This window comes from Ruditapes philippinarum, unplaced genomic scaffold, assembly GCF_026571515.1.
Source record: "Ruditapes philippinarum isolate M1 unplaced genomic scaffold, ASM2657151v2 ctg614_1_1_1_1, whole genome shotgun sequence".
In the NCBI taxonomy this organism is placed as follows: Eukaryota; Metazoa; Mollusca; class Bivalvia; order Venerida; family Veneridae; genus Ruditapes; species Ruditapes philippinarum.
The window spans coordinates 307,150-322,943 of record NW_026855959.1 but is presented as its reverse complement, the minus strand read 5'-3'; the positions used below and the strand labels follow the sequence as shown (position 1 = coordinate 322,943).

The window sequence follows — 15,794 nt, the reverse complement described above, 5'->3', positions numbered from 1 at the left end:
TAGAGCTTAGATGTTTAGCATGAAACATCTTCTTATGGGTGTCTACCAAGTTTGTGCAAATAAAAGCCCTTGGGTTAAATTGGCCCTGCAATGTTGGGGGGTGGGGGTTGGGTGGGCCTATATACAGGTGAGCCCATCATGGCCCTCTTGTTTCTGTGTGTTGCCAGATACGCAAAAGCTTGTCCGGACTACTCCTCATAAACTACTGGTGCAATTTTATCCAAACTTTACAGGAATGATCAGTACCAAGTCTAGTTGTGCACTGTCCGTCTGTCTGTCCGCCTGTCGCAAACTTTGTCCCAACATGAAATTGGCCATCATGAGGCGACACATGTGATTACTGATCGCTCTTGTTTTGTCTGAGTTACGGCCCTCTCATATTTTTAGCTCACCTGTCACAAAGTGACAGGGTGAGCTTTTGTGATCGCTTTTCGTCCGGCGTCCGTCTGTTCATCCGTCCGTCGTCCGTCCGTCCGTAAACTTTTACTTTAAATGACATCTCCTCATAAACCACTAAGCCAATTTCATCCAAACTCCACAGGAATGTTCCTTTGGTGGTCACCTTTAAAAATTGTTCAAAGAATTTAATTCCACGCAGAACTCTGGTTGCCATGGCAACCGAAAGAAATTTTTTTAAATATCTTCTTTTAAAAAACCATAAGAGCTATAGCTTAGATATTTGGCATGAAACATCTTCTAGTTAGTGTCTACCAAGTTTGTTCAAATAAAAGCCCTGGGGTCAAAATTGGCCCCGCCCCGGGGGGTCATTGATTTTCCCTAAATGCATATAGTAAAAACTTAAAAAATCTTCTTTTAAAGAACCCAAAGAGCTATGGCTAAGATATTGAGCATCAAACATGTTCTAATAGGTTTCTACCAAGTTTGTTCAAATAAAAGCCCTGGGGTCAAAATTAGCCCCGCCCCAGGGGGTCATTTTTTTTTTCCTATATGCATATAGTAAAAACTTAAAAAATCTTCTTTTAAAGAACCAAAAGAGTTAGAGCTAAGATATTTAGCATGAAACATGTTCTAATAAGTGTTTACCAAGTTTGTTCAAATAAAAGCCCTGGGGTCAAAATTGGCCCCGCCCCGGGGGGTCATTGATTTTCCCTTTATGCATATAGTAAAAACTTAAAAAATCTTTTTTTAAAGAACCAAAAGAGTTTGAGCTAAGATATTTAGCATGAAACATGTTCTAATAAGTGTCTACCAAGTTTGTTCAAATAAAAGCCCTGGGGTCAAAACTGGCCCCGCCCCGGGGGTCATTGATTTTCCCTATATGCATAATTAGTAAAAACTTAAAAAAATCTTCTTTTAAAGAACTCAAAGAGCTATGGCTAAGATATTTAGCATCAAACATGTTCTAATAGGTGTCTACCAAGTTTGTTCAAATAAAAGACCTGGGGTCAAAATTGGCCCCGCCCCGGGGGTCATTGATTTTCTTTATATGTGTATAGCAAAAACTTAAAATCTTCTTTGAAAAACCCCAAATAGCTAGAGTTTAGATATTAAGCATGAAACATCTTCTAGTAAGTGTCTACAAAGTTTGTTCAAATAAAAGCCCTGTGGTCAAAACTGGCCCGGCCCCAGGGGTGTCATTGTTTTTAACTATATGTGTATAGTGTAACTTAAAAAAAATCTTCTTTTAAAGAGCCCAATGAGCTAGAGCTTAGATGTTTAGCATGAAACATCTTCTTATGGGTGTCTACCAAGTTTGTGCAAATAAAAGCCCTTGGGTTAAATTGGCCCTGCAACGTTGGGGGGAGGGGGTTGGTGGGGGGGCTATATACAGGTGAGCGACCTCAGGGCCATCATGGCCCTCTTGTTTATTATGCTCTGCGAAAATTTTTGGGGGAACATAATATTATAGCAGGGATTATTTTTGGCTTATTTTATAGCCATTATTGGGTCATATTCCCAATTGAAAATAGTATATTATTTTCCCAATCCACAGGAAAAAATTCCCAATTGAAAGTTACAAAATAAAAATATTGAATAAAAATTCTAAAATCTTTGAAAATGAGGGCTTCTTCACTGTAATAGTGCTTAAATGTGTGAAGATGCCATCCTAGACAGTGATTGTTTGCATTCATTTAAACATTGCAAAATTTCAGTCATGCATTTTTTCCCAATTTTTAACAAAACACCGCTGAATATCCCAATTTCATGGGTATGGGTAATGTTCCCATAATCCTGGAAAAAATCCCTGTATAGTCGCCGGGTTGTACGTATGTCCCTTATTCGTGTCCGGCCCATAACTTCATTATTTGAAGCCGGATTAACAAGTATTTCACAGAAATTATCACCATATTGAGACGAAGTGTCGCATGCAACATTTGGGTTGCTACCTTGAAAGTCAAGGTCACAGCATGACCTTGCAGCAAAATCGTGTCCAGCCCATAACTTTGTTATTTGAAGTGGGATTTTACAACTATTTCACAGAAATGATCACCATATTGAGATGATGTGTCACATGCAACATTTCAGTTGTTTTTACACTTTGAACTTTGTCTCTGACATAACTCTGACACTATAAGAGGTATACCTTCATGTGTACAAAACCTATTTGGGGAGCATCACCCGTTTCAACCGGGTCTTGTTTTTCAAGTTTGCCCGGACTACTCCTCTTATACCACTTATGCAATTTCAGTGAAACTTTAGAGGATTGAACTTGTGCATACTGCATAAGTTTTCGCTTGAATGTTTTTCAGCTGATTATTGCCTTTGTAAAAAAGGTCTTTTGCCCTGTTAATGATTTTTTGGGTTTCCAGCTTCACAGTAGCTGCAGCATGCAATAATTGGCTATTATGAGGCGACACATGTCATCACTGATGGCCCTTTAACCTTTGAATAAAGGTTTAAGAGTACATTGTAGCCTTGATATATCGCTGTTTGTTATCAAGCCAATCTCATTATAGCGCCCATAGACCTTGGCTCCCAGAAAAAAAAAAAAAAATTTAGGTAGATATAGATTTACAGCGTGCTATAACGCTTGTTCAATTTGACATTCAAGTGGAATAAGCAATTGTAATTAGGAAATTTATGAGTGCCAAAGGATTGAAAAATATGCCCAGGTGAGCGTTTATCTGCTCTTTTGTTGTTTTACCTGTCCAACAGTCAGGCATCAAATTGTTTCCAAAATTTCAAATTCATATCATAACTGTGATATGGGCAACCGATGGTGAGTATAAATAAACTAAAATTCACACACATATCTGTGACATGTAAACCTCGCTGAATTAAATAACCCAAACAAGCCCAAAATCAATTTAAAATCCTGCACTGTAAATAGAACGGCGGTGACAGGAAGTAATTGGCGTTTGATTAAGTAGGGGACACAACTAAAGCTGGACTGTACACTGTTTAAGCTTTAGTTGTGTCCCCTAATTAATCAAACGCCATTACAGTAATGGCTAACTGTTTACACTACATTCATGATTTATGTTTTTCTTTCGAAAGTTTTTTGTTTCTTTTAAATATAATTAGTATTATTTGTGAATATATGTTTACATCATTGAATTGTTTTAGAAAAAGATAATGTTGATATTCATTGAACAGTAAGTAAAAATCGTCAGTGTTATAGATATATGCAGTTGGTGGGGTAATGCGGTAATTTCGCAATGAGCGTTCTAATGAGAGCCTCGTTAGAATGCGGTGTTGAGACATTGGACCCCCAACATGAGCAATATAATGAGGCTGTAGTGTATGTAACATGCTAATGACCTGACAATACAAAATATTAAATCACTTTAACTCTGCTGCTTGCAAAGAGCAACAGAAGCAAAAGATGGTTCAGGTAAATTGATAAAATTATTTTGAGAAGTAAAAATGACAAAAACCTACGGCATAATGGGCCTCTCAAGATAAAGTGTACATAAGTTTTGTATTCCTCTTAGAGCAGATTTCTGGATGCTGTGGAAAGGCAAAAAATATGGTACTAAAATTTGGCAAACTCCTCACAGCGGTTACGTCACGCTTTGCTACTTTAACCACTGCCACCACTGAAATCACGTGATGATAGTTGTATCATGTGACAAAAACATGGCGGCCAGTTTCAGAACGCCAAGGATCCCATATCAAACTGGCAGATTTATAATTACATCCTTACCAGACAAAATAAGTTCAAGACACACAATTTGTTATCACTTTAAAACAAGTGCCGGATCAAATCTTTTTGTGCAATCGTTCAATAACTGTTTATATTCTGCCATTGTTTACTGGTTGTTACTATGCATACGGTGTCACAGTGAAAATATCTTTCGTTATGTTTACAAAATAATTTTTATACGTATAATTTTTTACTTTCTTGTACATGAAGCATAACTATTTAACGAAAGAAAACTAAAATGATATAAAGTATTCTATTTTAAAATTAAAAGTGAAAAAAATATATCCGGCTATATTCGACCGAATTTACTTGTGGTGGCAGTGGTTACTGTACAGATCAGGGGAAGTAACCGCTGCGAGGAGTTTGAAAATTTGGAACTTGGAATAAATACATGTATTTATATAATTGAATCTTTTCATTTTTATTTTTTCTGTTGTAGATATTATTGGACTGTGAATGGGACAGCAATTGTTTCGGATGCTAGAGTAGTTGCATTTGACAAAGAGACGGGGACACTTACAACAGGGCCTCTATTTGGTGAATTACACACAGGAGATTATCAATGTTTTGCCTCCAATAAATATGGTACCGCTATGACACCAATCCTGAAAATCATAGCCACAGGTTGGTAGCATTGCTCACCTGAACACAAGTTTCTTTTTATCTTACTCTATGATAAATATTGATTTTCAATAATGTGCAAAGTTCTTATTCACTAATTTTAGCTTGACAGCAAGGCTATTTTATTTATTAAGGACTTTGGTATCTCTGTCCATGATAGTATCTGTTTATATTTTTATGTCTCCCAAAAACTTTGTTTTTGCCTTCTCTGTCTGTCCGTCCGTCAGCATTAAGCTTGTCCGCCCTTCACAGGTGAAACTACTGGTGGGATTTCAACCAAACTTTACAGGAGTGATCAGTACCATCCCTTGTTGTGCACATCATCGGCATGTTCCGCTTTTGCTGCACAAAATGGCCACCAGAGCTAAAATAGAAAAATCTTGTCCGCCTTTCACAGGTCAAACTACTTGTGGGATTTCAACCAAACTTTACAGGAGTGATCAGTTCCATCCCTAGTTGTGCACATCACCGGCACATACCCCTTCGCTGCACAAAATGGCCGCCAGAGCTAAAAACAGAAAAATCTTGTCCGGCCTTCACAGGTCAAAATACAGGGGGATTTCAACCAAACTTTACAGGAGTGATCAGTACTTGTGTACATCACAGACTGGTTCCCCTTCGTTTCACAAGATGGTCGCCAGAGCAGGGATCATCCTGGTCAGGATTTTTAGTGAGAGATTTTCTCTCATTTGAGAAATTTTGATGAGAGAAATTAGATTTTCTTGAGCGATATAATTTTCATGATGGGCGAGGTTAAAAATATGGAAATTTCTAACTTTTTAAAAATCACTGTACATATAAACATTGTTTATCTAATGAGGATATAAGAAGATGTAGCTCTGTTTATTACAGTGATTTTTGTTTTCACTTTTTAACACATCCTATGCCTTTTCTTTTGTGATTTTTTAAACATAATAAAATTCTAATTGTGAAAAATAAATATAACACCTTTATTCTGAAATATAAAAGAATTATACATGGATATCTACTACAACTATTATTTGCAGTCAATGTTCCTAATGGACAACACTGTACTGTACAGAAGTGATTGTTGAGATTTGAAGAATATTTTTGTAACCTTTCATTTTGTTTTCTTTATGATTCTCTTCACACACCTCCCTCCATTAAAAAATATACCTAACACATAATGACAAATATCTCCATATCTTATAATCCACAAATATAAACAATAACTAAAGTAATTTTTATTCATAAACATCATTTTTAGTGTTATAAAACACCTTTAAATAACACTCGGCTTCCTTTTAGAATTTTTTTTAATCACGACATCGCGAAAATATGTGACAAATGAATATTTGTCTGTTTTCCGCTGAAACATTCACAATTCTAGCTGTTGCTGATTGCAATTATATAAAATTAAATATTTTTGTTCAATAAAAGAACATTTATTATAGGCTATTTCATCAGGAATCGTAAAACAAAATTTTTAAATTTGTTCTTTACGGCAAAATTTACCGTGGTTGATGTGACATTTAGAAGACAAATTTTACCGGTAGATTTATTTTTGACATGTCCATTTTTATGTTAGTCTGTGTCTAAAATTTTTTATTAAAATCAATTAAAAGTGTTTTGTGTAAATTCTCGACTTACAGATAGATAAAGGTTAGCCATCATACCGTATTTCTGTACGGTGAATTTGCGGTCTCCGATCGGCAATTATTTTAGGCTAAATAATTCTTAGTGTTGGACTACTTTTTGGAGTTTTTTACACCGATTTCATTAATAAACAATTTGAAATTAAATTCTTGATGGGAATCGTGAATTTTTCATCATATTTTTGTGTAATTTTAGCATTCCTTAGATTGTGTTTAGACATTTTCCGGCTCAAATTGCCGTGCGAGATTTTCTCTCATTTCACAAATTTCTCTGAGATTTTGGTGATATTTTTGCGAGAAACCGCGGAAATCGCCCCCTAGAATGATCCCTGCCAGAGCTAAAAATAAAAAAAATCTTATCTGGCCTTCACATGTGAAACTACTGGTGGGTTTTCAACCAAACTTTACAGGAGTGATCGGTACCATCCCTGGTTGTGCACATCACCGGCACGTTTAGCTGCACAAAATGGCCACCAGAGCTAAAAATAGAAAAATGTTGTCAATCTTTCACAGGTCAAACTACTGATGGGATTTCAATCAAACTTTACAGGAGTGATCAGTAACATCCTTATTTGTGCACATCATAGGCACATTCTGCTTTGCTGCACATTCAAGGTCAACATTGTCTGTTTGAGGGTATATGTCGTGTCCGGTCCATAACTTTCTTAATTTTGAAGGGATTTTGTAAATACTTGCCACAATTGTCTCAATAATGAGATGATGTGTCATGTGCATTAACCAGTCACCTACCTCCAAGGTCAAGATCACAATATGAGTTCAAAGATTAACATAGTCTTTTAAAGGTTATAATTTGTGTCCAGTCCATAACCATTTCATAGATCAAAGGATTTTGAAAATACTTGGCACAAATAGTCACTATAATAAGATGATGTGTCATGTGCAACACCTGCATCCCTACCTCCAAGGTCAAGGTCACACTTAGAGGTCAAAAATTAACATAGTCTGTTATAGTCTGTTCTCTAACTTCTTCATAGTTCAAGGGATTTTGAAAATACTTGGCACAAATAGTTACAATAATAAGACAATATGTCATGCACAACACCCGCACCCCTACCTCCAAGGTCAATGTCACACTTAGAGGTTAAAGCTTAACATGATAGATTTTCAAATTCCGTTTTTCATTTAATTTCTTTAATAAATTTATTGTTGCATTTGCAGATCTAGCATTGATCATAATTTTGGGCTGAAAGTCCTGAGATCTATACCTCAATCTTTCGAAATAGCACCATTTTATGCTTCATATAAAACTTCCCTGAGGCAGGAGACGTTGATAATTCTGTTACAAATTCTTGTTAAAAAGAAGCCTTGGGGTTAATGTTGGCCTCTCCCAGGGTGTGATTGAAAACAAGATCTTTTAAAAACCCAAATAAACAAGTATTCTGACTCAGGTGAATGATTTAAGGCCATCTTGGCCCTCTTGTTCACACATGCAATTTTCTGTCAATTTGTAGTTTTCTCAGTACATGTTGTTAAATAAAATCATATTTAATTCTATTTTTGTTCAGTTGCCAATACGTTTAAAGGAACAGGGGTGTCAACAACAGATTTAGAGGCGGATGTTTCAAAATACTTTAAGTTGGAATGTAAAGATGTTCCCTATAGTGTTCCCCAGTGGCAGTTTGGCTGGCAGAAAGGAGTTTTAACGGTAATTATTATTTTATATTTTTGTTAAAATAATGTTTACAAATGGAAAAATAAAACAGAAAAATCTTATTATGCCCCCACTTCGAAGAAGAGGGGGAATATTGCTTTGTCGGTCCGTAGACCAAATGGTTTCCGATCAATAACTAAATAACCCTTAGGCCTAGGAACTTCAAACTTGATATGGTGATTGGTCATGACCAGGAGATGACTCCTATTGATTTTGGGGTCAAAGGTCAAGGTCACATTGACCTTGAAGGTAAAAACGGTTTCCGATCAATAACTAAAGAACCCTTAGGCCTAGGGACTTCAAACTTGATATGGTGATTGTTTATGATCAGTAGATGACCCCTATTGATTTTAGGGTCAAGGAGTCAAAGGTCAAGGTCATATTGACCTCTTAGGTAAAAATGGTTTCCGATCAATAACTAAAGAACCCTTAGGCCTAGGAGCTTCAAACTTGATATGGTGATTGGTCATGACCAGCAGATGACCCTTATTGATTTTGGGGTCAATGGGTCAAAGGTCAAGGTCACATTGACCTTGTAGGTAAAAACGGTTTGCGACCAATAACTAAAGAACCCTTAGGCCTAGGGACTTCAAACTTGATATGGTGATTGGTCATGATCAGTGGATGACCCCTATTGACTTTAGGGTCAAGGGGTCAAATGTCAAGGTCACATTGACCTCTTAGGTAAAAACGGTTTCCGATCAATAACTAAAGAACCCTTAGGCCTAGGAACTTCAAACTTGATATGGTGATTGGTCATGACCAGCAGATGACCCGTATTGATTTTGAGGTCAAGGGGTCAAAGGTCAAGGTCACATTGACCTTGTAGGTAAAAACTGTTTCCCATCAATAACTAAAGAACCCTTAGGCCTAGGAACTTCAAACTTGGTATGGTGATTGGTCATGATCAGTAGATGACCCCTATTGATTTTAGGGTCAAGGGGTCAAAGGTCAAGGTCATATTGACCTCTTAGGTAAAAACGGTTTCCGATCAATAAGTAAAGAATGCTTAGGCCTAGGAACTTCAAACTTGGTATGGTGTTTGGTCATGACCAGCAGATGACCCCTATTGATTTTGGGATCAAGGGGTCAAAGGTCAAGGTCACATTGACCTTGTAAGTAAAAACGGTTTCCTATCAATAAAGATAGAACGCTTAGGCCTAGAAACTTCAAACTTGGTATGATGATTGGTAATGGCCAGCAGATGACCCCTTTTGATTTTGGGGTCAAGGGATCAAAGGTCAAGGTCACATTGACCTTGTAGGTAAAAACGGTTTGCGATCAATAACTAAAGAACGCTTAGGCCTAGAAATTTCAAACTTGGTATGATGATTGGTCATGACCAGCAGATGACTCCTATTGATTTTTGGGTCAAGGTGTCAAAGGTCAAGATCACATATACCTTGTAGGTAAAAACGGTTTCCAATCAATAACGATAGAACGCTTAGGCCTAGAAACTTCAAACTTGGTATGATGATTGGTCATGGCCAGCAGATGACCCTATTGATGGGGTCCAAGGTCAATGTCACATTGACCTTGTAGGTAAAAATGGTTTGCGATCAATAACTAAAGAATGCATAGGCCTAGGAACTTCAAACTTGGTATGATGATTTGTCATTCATGACCAGTAGATGACCTCTATTGATTTTGGGGTCAAGGGGTCAATGTCATCTTGACCTTGTACTTAATGACGGTTTCTGACCAATAACTCAACAACTCAAGTTGCCTTGGTTGATATTTTTATATTAAACTAAAAATGCTTTTGGTATACACATTTGAAGGTCTTATGTAATATAACAACTTGGCTGTCATTAATGAGGCCTACATGATTCATAAAATTTATGCATATATTATTTGATAAGATTTGTAATAACTTAAATTGCTTCACACAACCTATGGGGTCACAATTATTATTACATATTTATGACCAGTAGATACTAGATAACTGATAACCCTTATTAATTGTTTGTTCACTGGGTCAGAAGTCCTGCATAATAACCTGATCACATGACGAAAGTAAAGCTAGAAAGTCCTATATGAGTTTAAAGTAAAGCAAGAAAGTCCTTCATAAGCTTTACAGTAAAGCTAAGTCCTTTATGAGTTTAACGTTAAGCTAGAAAATCCTATAAGAGCTTTACTATTAAGCTAGAAAGTCCTATATGAGCTTTTCAGTTAAGCTAGAAAGTCCTACATGAGCTTAACAGTTAGCTAGAAAGTCCTATATGAGCTTTACAGTAAAGCTAGAAAGTCCTATAATATTATGAGTTTCACAGTCAAGCTAGGAAGTCCTATATGAGCTTACATTTAAGCTTGAAAGTCCTATATGAGCTTAACAGTTAAGCTAGAAAGTCTAATATGAGATAACATAAAGCTAGAAAGTCCTATATGAGCTTTACAGTTAAGCAGGAAAGTCTTATATGAGATTTACATTTAAGCTAGAAAGTCCTATATGAGCCTTTAGTAAAGCTAAATAGTCTTATATGAGTTTAAAGCTAGATAGTCTTATATGAGCTTTACAGTAAAGCTAGAAAGTCAAATATGAGCTTTTAGGTAAAACTAAATAGTCATATATGAGCTTTGGTTTAGCTAGAAAGTCCTATATGACCTTAAAGTTAAAGCTAGTAAGTATTATATGAGCTTTACAATGAAGCTAGAAAATCCTAAATGAGCTTTACATTTAAGCTAGAAAGTCCTATATGAGCTTTACAGTTAAGCTAGAAAGTCCTATATGAGCTTTACATTTAAGCTAGAAAGTCCTATATGAGCTTTACAGTTAAGCTAGAAAGTCCTATATGAGCTTTACATTTAAGCTAGAAAGTCCTATATGAGCTTTACAGTTAAGCTAGAAGTCCTATATGAGTTTTACATGTAAGCTAGAAAGTCCTATTTGAGCTTTACAGTTAAGCTAGAAAATCCTATATGATCTTTACAGTTAATCTAGAGAGTCCTTTAGGAACTTTACAGTTAAGCTAGAAAGTCCTATATGAGCTTTACAGTTAAACTAGAAAGTCCTATATGAGCTTTACATGTAAGCTAGAAAGTCCTATATGAGCTTTACAGTTTAGCTAGAAAGTGCTTTATGAGATGTACAGTAAAGCTAGAAAGACAAAATATTTATGAGCTGTACAGTAAAGCTAGACAGTCCTTTATGTGCTTTACAATAATGCTTATAGTTTTGTTAGGACCTTGTCAAATGTTGATATAACTTAAATATTTATTTCTGTAAAATCAAAATCATCGCTCAACTCTGATGTTTTTCAGAATGGAAAATTGGTAGCAAACCCAGTTATATTAACGGAAAGATTTGCTATTGATAAAAAAGGTAGGGTATATTTTCACCAACTTATTGTAATTGTTATAAATAGAAAAACTTGTCAATTGAGATGCTTAGTTTCAAATGGCACATACTTTACGAGCTTAAAGGGATCAGAATATCAGTTTTGGAAGTTATAATACAAACCGCAATTTTGATAGGATGTTTTGATATTAATTTTGTACAGATATATGACATTACTGTTTAGCAGCATTTGACTTGGATGATTTTTACATTAATAGACAAGTTTCAAGATTTTAATTCGTTTAAGGAATTGTCTAATTAACCATGACTGACAAAGCTTTTTTTGCTAGCACTTACAGAAAAGCAGAATGCTTTCAGATTTTTGTTGAAGTCTATACTTTGCTTTGACTGTAAATGATGAGAAGTTGCCACCTGTTTAGAACACAGGTGTTAACACGTTTTTTGTTTTTTAGCTCACCTTGCACAAAGTGCAGGTGAGCTTTTAGGATGGCCAACCAAATGGCGTCCGTCGTCTGTCGTCCGTCCACATTTTAAATATTCTAAGGACATCTTCTATGATACCGCAAGGCCAATGTTAATGAAACTTGGCAGGAATACTCTTTGTAAGAAGCTCTATCAAGATTGTTCAAAGAATTCCATTTCATGCAGAACTCTGGTTGCCATGGCAACCGAAAGAAAAATCTTTAAATATCTTCTTTTAAAGAACCGTTAGAGCTAGAGCTTAGATATTTGGCATGAAACATCTTCTAATGAGTGTCTACCAAGTTTGTTCAAATAAAAGCCCTAGGGTCAAAATTGGCCCCGCCCCAGGGGGTCATTGATTTTCCCTATATGCATATAGTAAAAACTTAAAAAATCTTCTTTTAAAGAACCCAAAGAGCTAGAGCTAAGATATTTGGCATGAAACATCTTCTAATGAGTGTCTACCAAGTTTGTTCAAATAAAAGCCCTTGGGTCAAAATTGGCCCCGGCCCGGGGGGTCATTGATTTTCCCTATATGCATATAGTAAAAACTTAAAAAATCTTCTTTTAAAGAACTGTAAAAGCTAGAGCTTAGATATTTGGCATGAACCATCTTCTAGTGAATGTCTTCCAAGCTTGTTCAAATAAAAGCACTGGGGTCAAAATTGGCCCGCCCCAGGGGGTCATTGATTTTCCCTATATGCATATAGTAAAAACTTAAAAATCTTCTTTTAAAGAACCCAAAGAGCTAGAGATAAGACATTTAGCATGAAACATCTTCTAATGAGTGTCTACCAAGTTTGTTCAAATAAAAGCCCTGAGGTCAAAATTGGCCCTGCCTCAGGGGGTCATAGATTTTCCCTATATGCATATAGTAAAAAGTTAAAAAATCTTCTTTTAAAGAACCCAAAGAGCTAGAGCTAAGATATTTGGCATGAAACATCTTCTAGTAAGTGTCTACCAAGTTTGTTCAAATAAAAGCCCTGGGGTCAAAATTGGCCCCGCCCCGGGGGGTCATTGATTTTCCCTTTATGCATATAGTAAAAAATTAAACATCTTCTTTTAAAGAACCGTAAGAGCTAGAGCTTAGATATTTGGCATGAAACATCTTCTAGTGAATGTCTACCAAGTTTGTTCAAATAAAAGCCCTGGGGTCAAAATTGGCCCCGTCCCAGGGGGTCATAGATTTTCCCTATGTGCATATAGTAAAAACTTAAAAAATCTTCTTTTAAAGAACCCAAAGAGCTAGAGCTAAGATATTTAGCATGAAACATCTTCTAATGAGTGTCTTCCAAGTTTGTTCAAATAAAAGCCCTGGGGTCAAAACTGGCCCCGCCCCAGGGGTCATTGATTTTCCCTATATGCATATTATGAGTAAAAACTTAAAAAATCTTCTTTTAAAGAACTCTAAGAGCTAGAGCTAAGATATTTAGCATGAAACATGTTCTAATGGGTGTCTACCAAGTATGTTCAAATAAAAGCCCTGGGGTCAAAACTGGCCCCGCCCCGGGGGTCATTGATTTTCCTTATACGTGTATAGCAAAAACTTAAAAATCTTCTTTGAAAAAACCCAAATAGCTTGAGTTTAGATATTATACATGAAACATCTTTAAGTAAATATCTACAAAGTTTGTTCAAATAAAAGCCCGGGGGTCAAAACTGGCCCTGCCCTAGGGGTGTCATTGTTTTTAACTATATGTGTATATATATAGTAAAAACTTAAAAAATCTTCTTTTAAAAAACCCAATGAGCTAGAACTTAGATGTTTAGCATGAAACATCTTCTTATCTTCAAATAAAAGCCCTTGGGTAAAAATTGGCCCGGGGGGGGGGCGGCCTATATACAGGTGAGCGACCTCAGGGCCATCATGGCCCTCTTGTTTTATAGTGTGTCTAGCGCCTGTGGTTTAGAGCCTCGCCAGCCTTCACGTTCATTAGATATCAATACTGTATTCCTAGAAAAGATTTCGCGCGTTTTAAGTTAGCGCTTTTCGCGGTAGGCATGATTCCGCAAATCTTTATAGCCGTGAATATGTCACTTATAACAAATCTGCGAACATTTCCAGCTTCAACCAAATAAAGACGTAAATGTGCACAATATTCATTGTAATCTACTTACACATAAAACATATTTAAACACAAGTGCTATAGAAATGTGTGAAGAATTATATTTGTATGTTATAGATACCTGTTTGGACCCTGGAAAAAATGTCAATTATTATTGAAAAGCTATCAAGAAACGTAGCGCTTTAGGCGCGACTTGTCAAAAAAATAAAAGAATTAAAAGTACCCAACAGGCAAGGTCATGCCTCCATAAACTGTAATTTAGGCCGTAGCGACTTGATGATTTTGGAATTCGCGGTTACTACAAATCCGCGAAAACGCCGACGTTGTGAAAAACGCAAACTATGTATCTGCGAACATTTCTAGGAATACAGTATATTTTTCTTAACTGCAAAAAAAATATTAGAAAATAATTGTTATTATATTTTATATTATATTTCAGGAAATCTTCATTTTCTGTGGGCTGAAATTTCAGACAATGGTTATATCTATGGGTGTTCTACAGTCAACAATGTTTTACTCATAGAAGTTAGTAATACACAGACAATCCGACTTACTGTGAATGATGGTAATTAAATGTTTTTGGTACATTATTTATTGTGCAAGACACAGACACTTGGGGGTCAGATCCTGCCCCCCAACATGATACTGCGAATTCACTTAAATTCGTGGGCATGAAATTTCGTGGTTTTATCAAAAAGGGCATTTTCGTGGGTTCTTAAATTCGTGGATTTTCGTTTTCTTGTTAAAAAAAAAATTTAGTAACCTAATGCAAAATAATCTTAAACTTAATCGCCGAACATTTTTACTTACAACATGTACATATCTTTACTTGTCACACAGCGCTTGTCAATAAATTTAATCCTTGCCTCTGGGCGTAACTAATATAGCACAGTTACTGCCGATAATTGACTGCAATTAACACATTTATGTGACATGATATACACACTGCCCCTGTAATTCGCCGATGTAAACATCGCATAATTTATACGACACCTGACAGGTTTTAACCAGCGAGTTTAAAAGTTTACACCCTGAATTGGTCTTAACATATTTGACAGTAACTACACGCAACGTCACAGCGACTGTGTAAATTTACATGCATATAAATTAATCTCGGTAAATAACACGAGTATGTGTGGATCTTGTATACCTTGTAAAAGTCGGTGGCGTCTTTGATGTTGACGGAATAGCATTCGCACAAATACAGATTAAAATTCATATAAACTGGATCATTTAAAACGACAAAAGAATGTACAATAAATCTGTTTTAGCGATCGTATTTTTTTTATAGTTTTGTGTACTTACGACATTAATATCAAAGACTTTTTTTTAATAAATAAGAGCAAACTGACAATTTTTATTAGCGCTAATTATTGCACTGCCTGTTAATAAATAAGAGCAAACTGACAATTTTTATTAGCGCTAATTATTGCACTGCCTGGGTTCCCATATTTACTCGATTATGTCAAGTATTCTTGTTGACACAATCAAGTCCTAGTAGACTACAACGATCAAGTACGTATATGCGACATTTGTGACAGTAAATTGAGGACATATAATCGAGTTTTCTTTCAAGTTTCTTAAATATTGTAAACGGATTTAATATGTCACTAACCTGATTATCTGTCTGTATATACATCCATTTCACGAAATATCGGTCGGAAAAGAGCCGACGCATGTTTGTAATATATAGAACAAAGACTGGGTAAGAAGTATTTGTTGGGATAAAAGTTCGTGGGATCTTAAATTCGTGGATTGACCTACCCACGAAAACCACGAAAATTCGTGCCCCACGAATAATAATGATTTTACAGTACGCCCCTATAAGCACTCTATCAAAACTGTTTTAATATTTAAACATGAATGGGACATCCATTACAACGATAAAAATGGTTTACAAACAATTTTTACATATATGAAAACAATTCCGTATACCATCAAGTCTCAATAA

At 35.9% G+C, this 15,794-nt stretch overlaps 1 protein-coding gene across 4 annotated transcripts in view; it reads left to right on the top strand.

Annotated features, from left to right (window-relative positions):
- LOC132744956 (neuroglian-like) overlaps positions 1-15,794 on the top strand; it is a 72,547-nt gene that overhangs the window by 23,096 nt on the left and 33,657 nt on the right. For all 4 annotated transcript variants that reach the window (XM_060733760.1, XM_060733763.1, XM_060733761.1 and 1 more), the window contains exons 4-7: positions 4,548-4,732; positions 7,872-8,011; positions 11,279-11,339; positions 14,283-14,408. In XM_060733760.1, the coding sequence (XP_060589743.1) occupies positions 4,548-4,732; positions 7,872-8,011; positions 11,279-11,339; positions 14,283-14,408 (512 nt within the window). The remainder of the gene's footprint in view (positions 1-4,547; positions 4,733-7,871; positions 8,012-11,278; positions 11,340-14,282; positions 14,409-15,794) is intronic.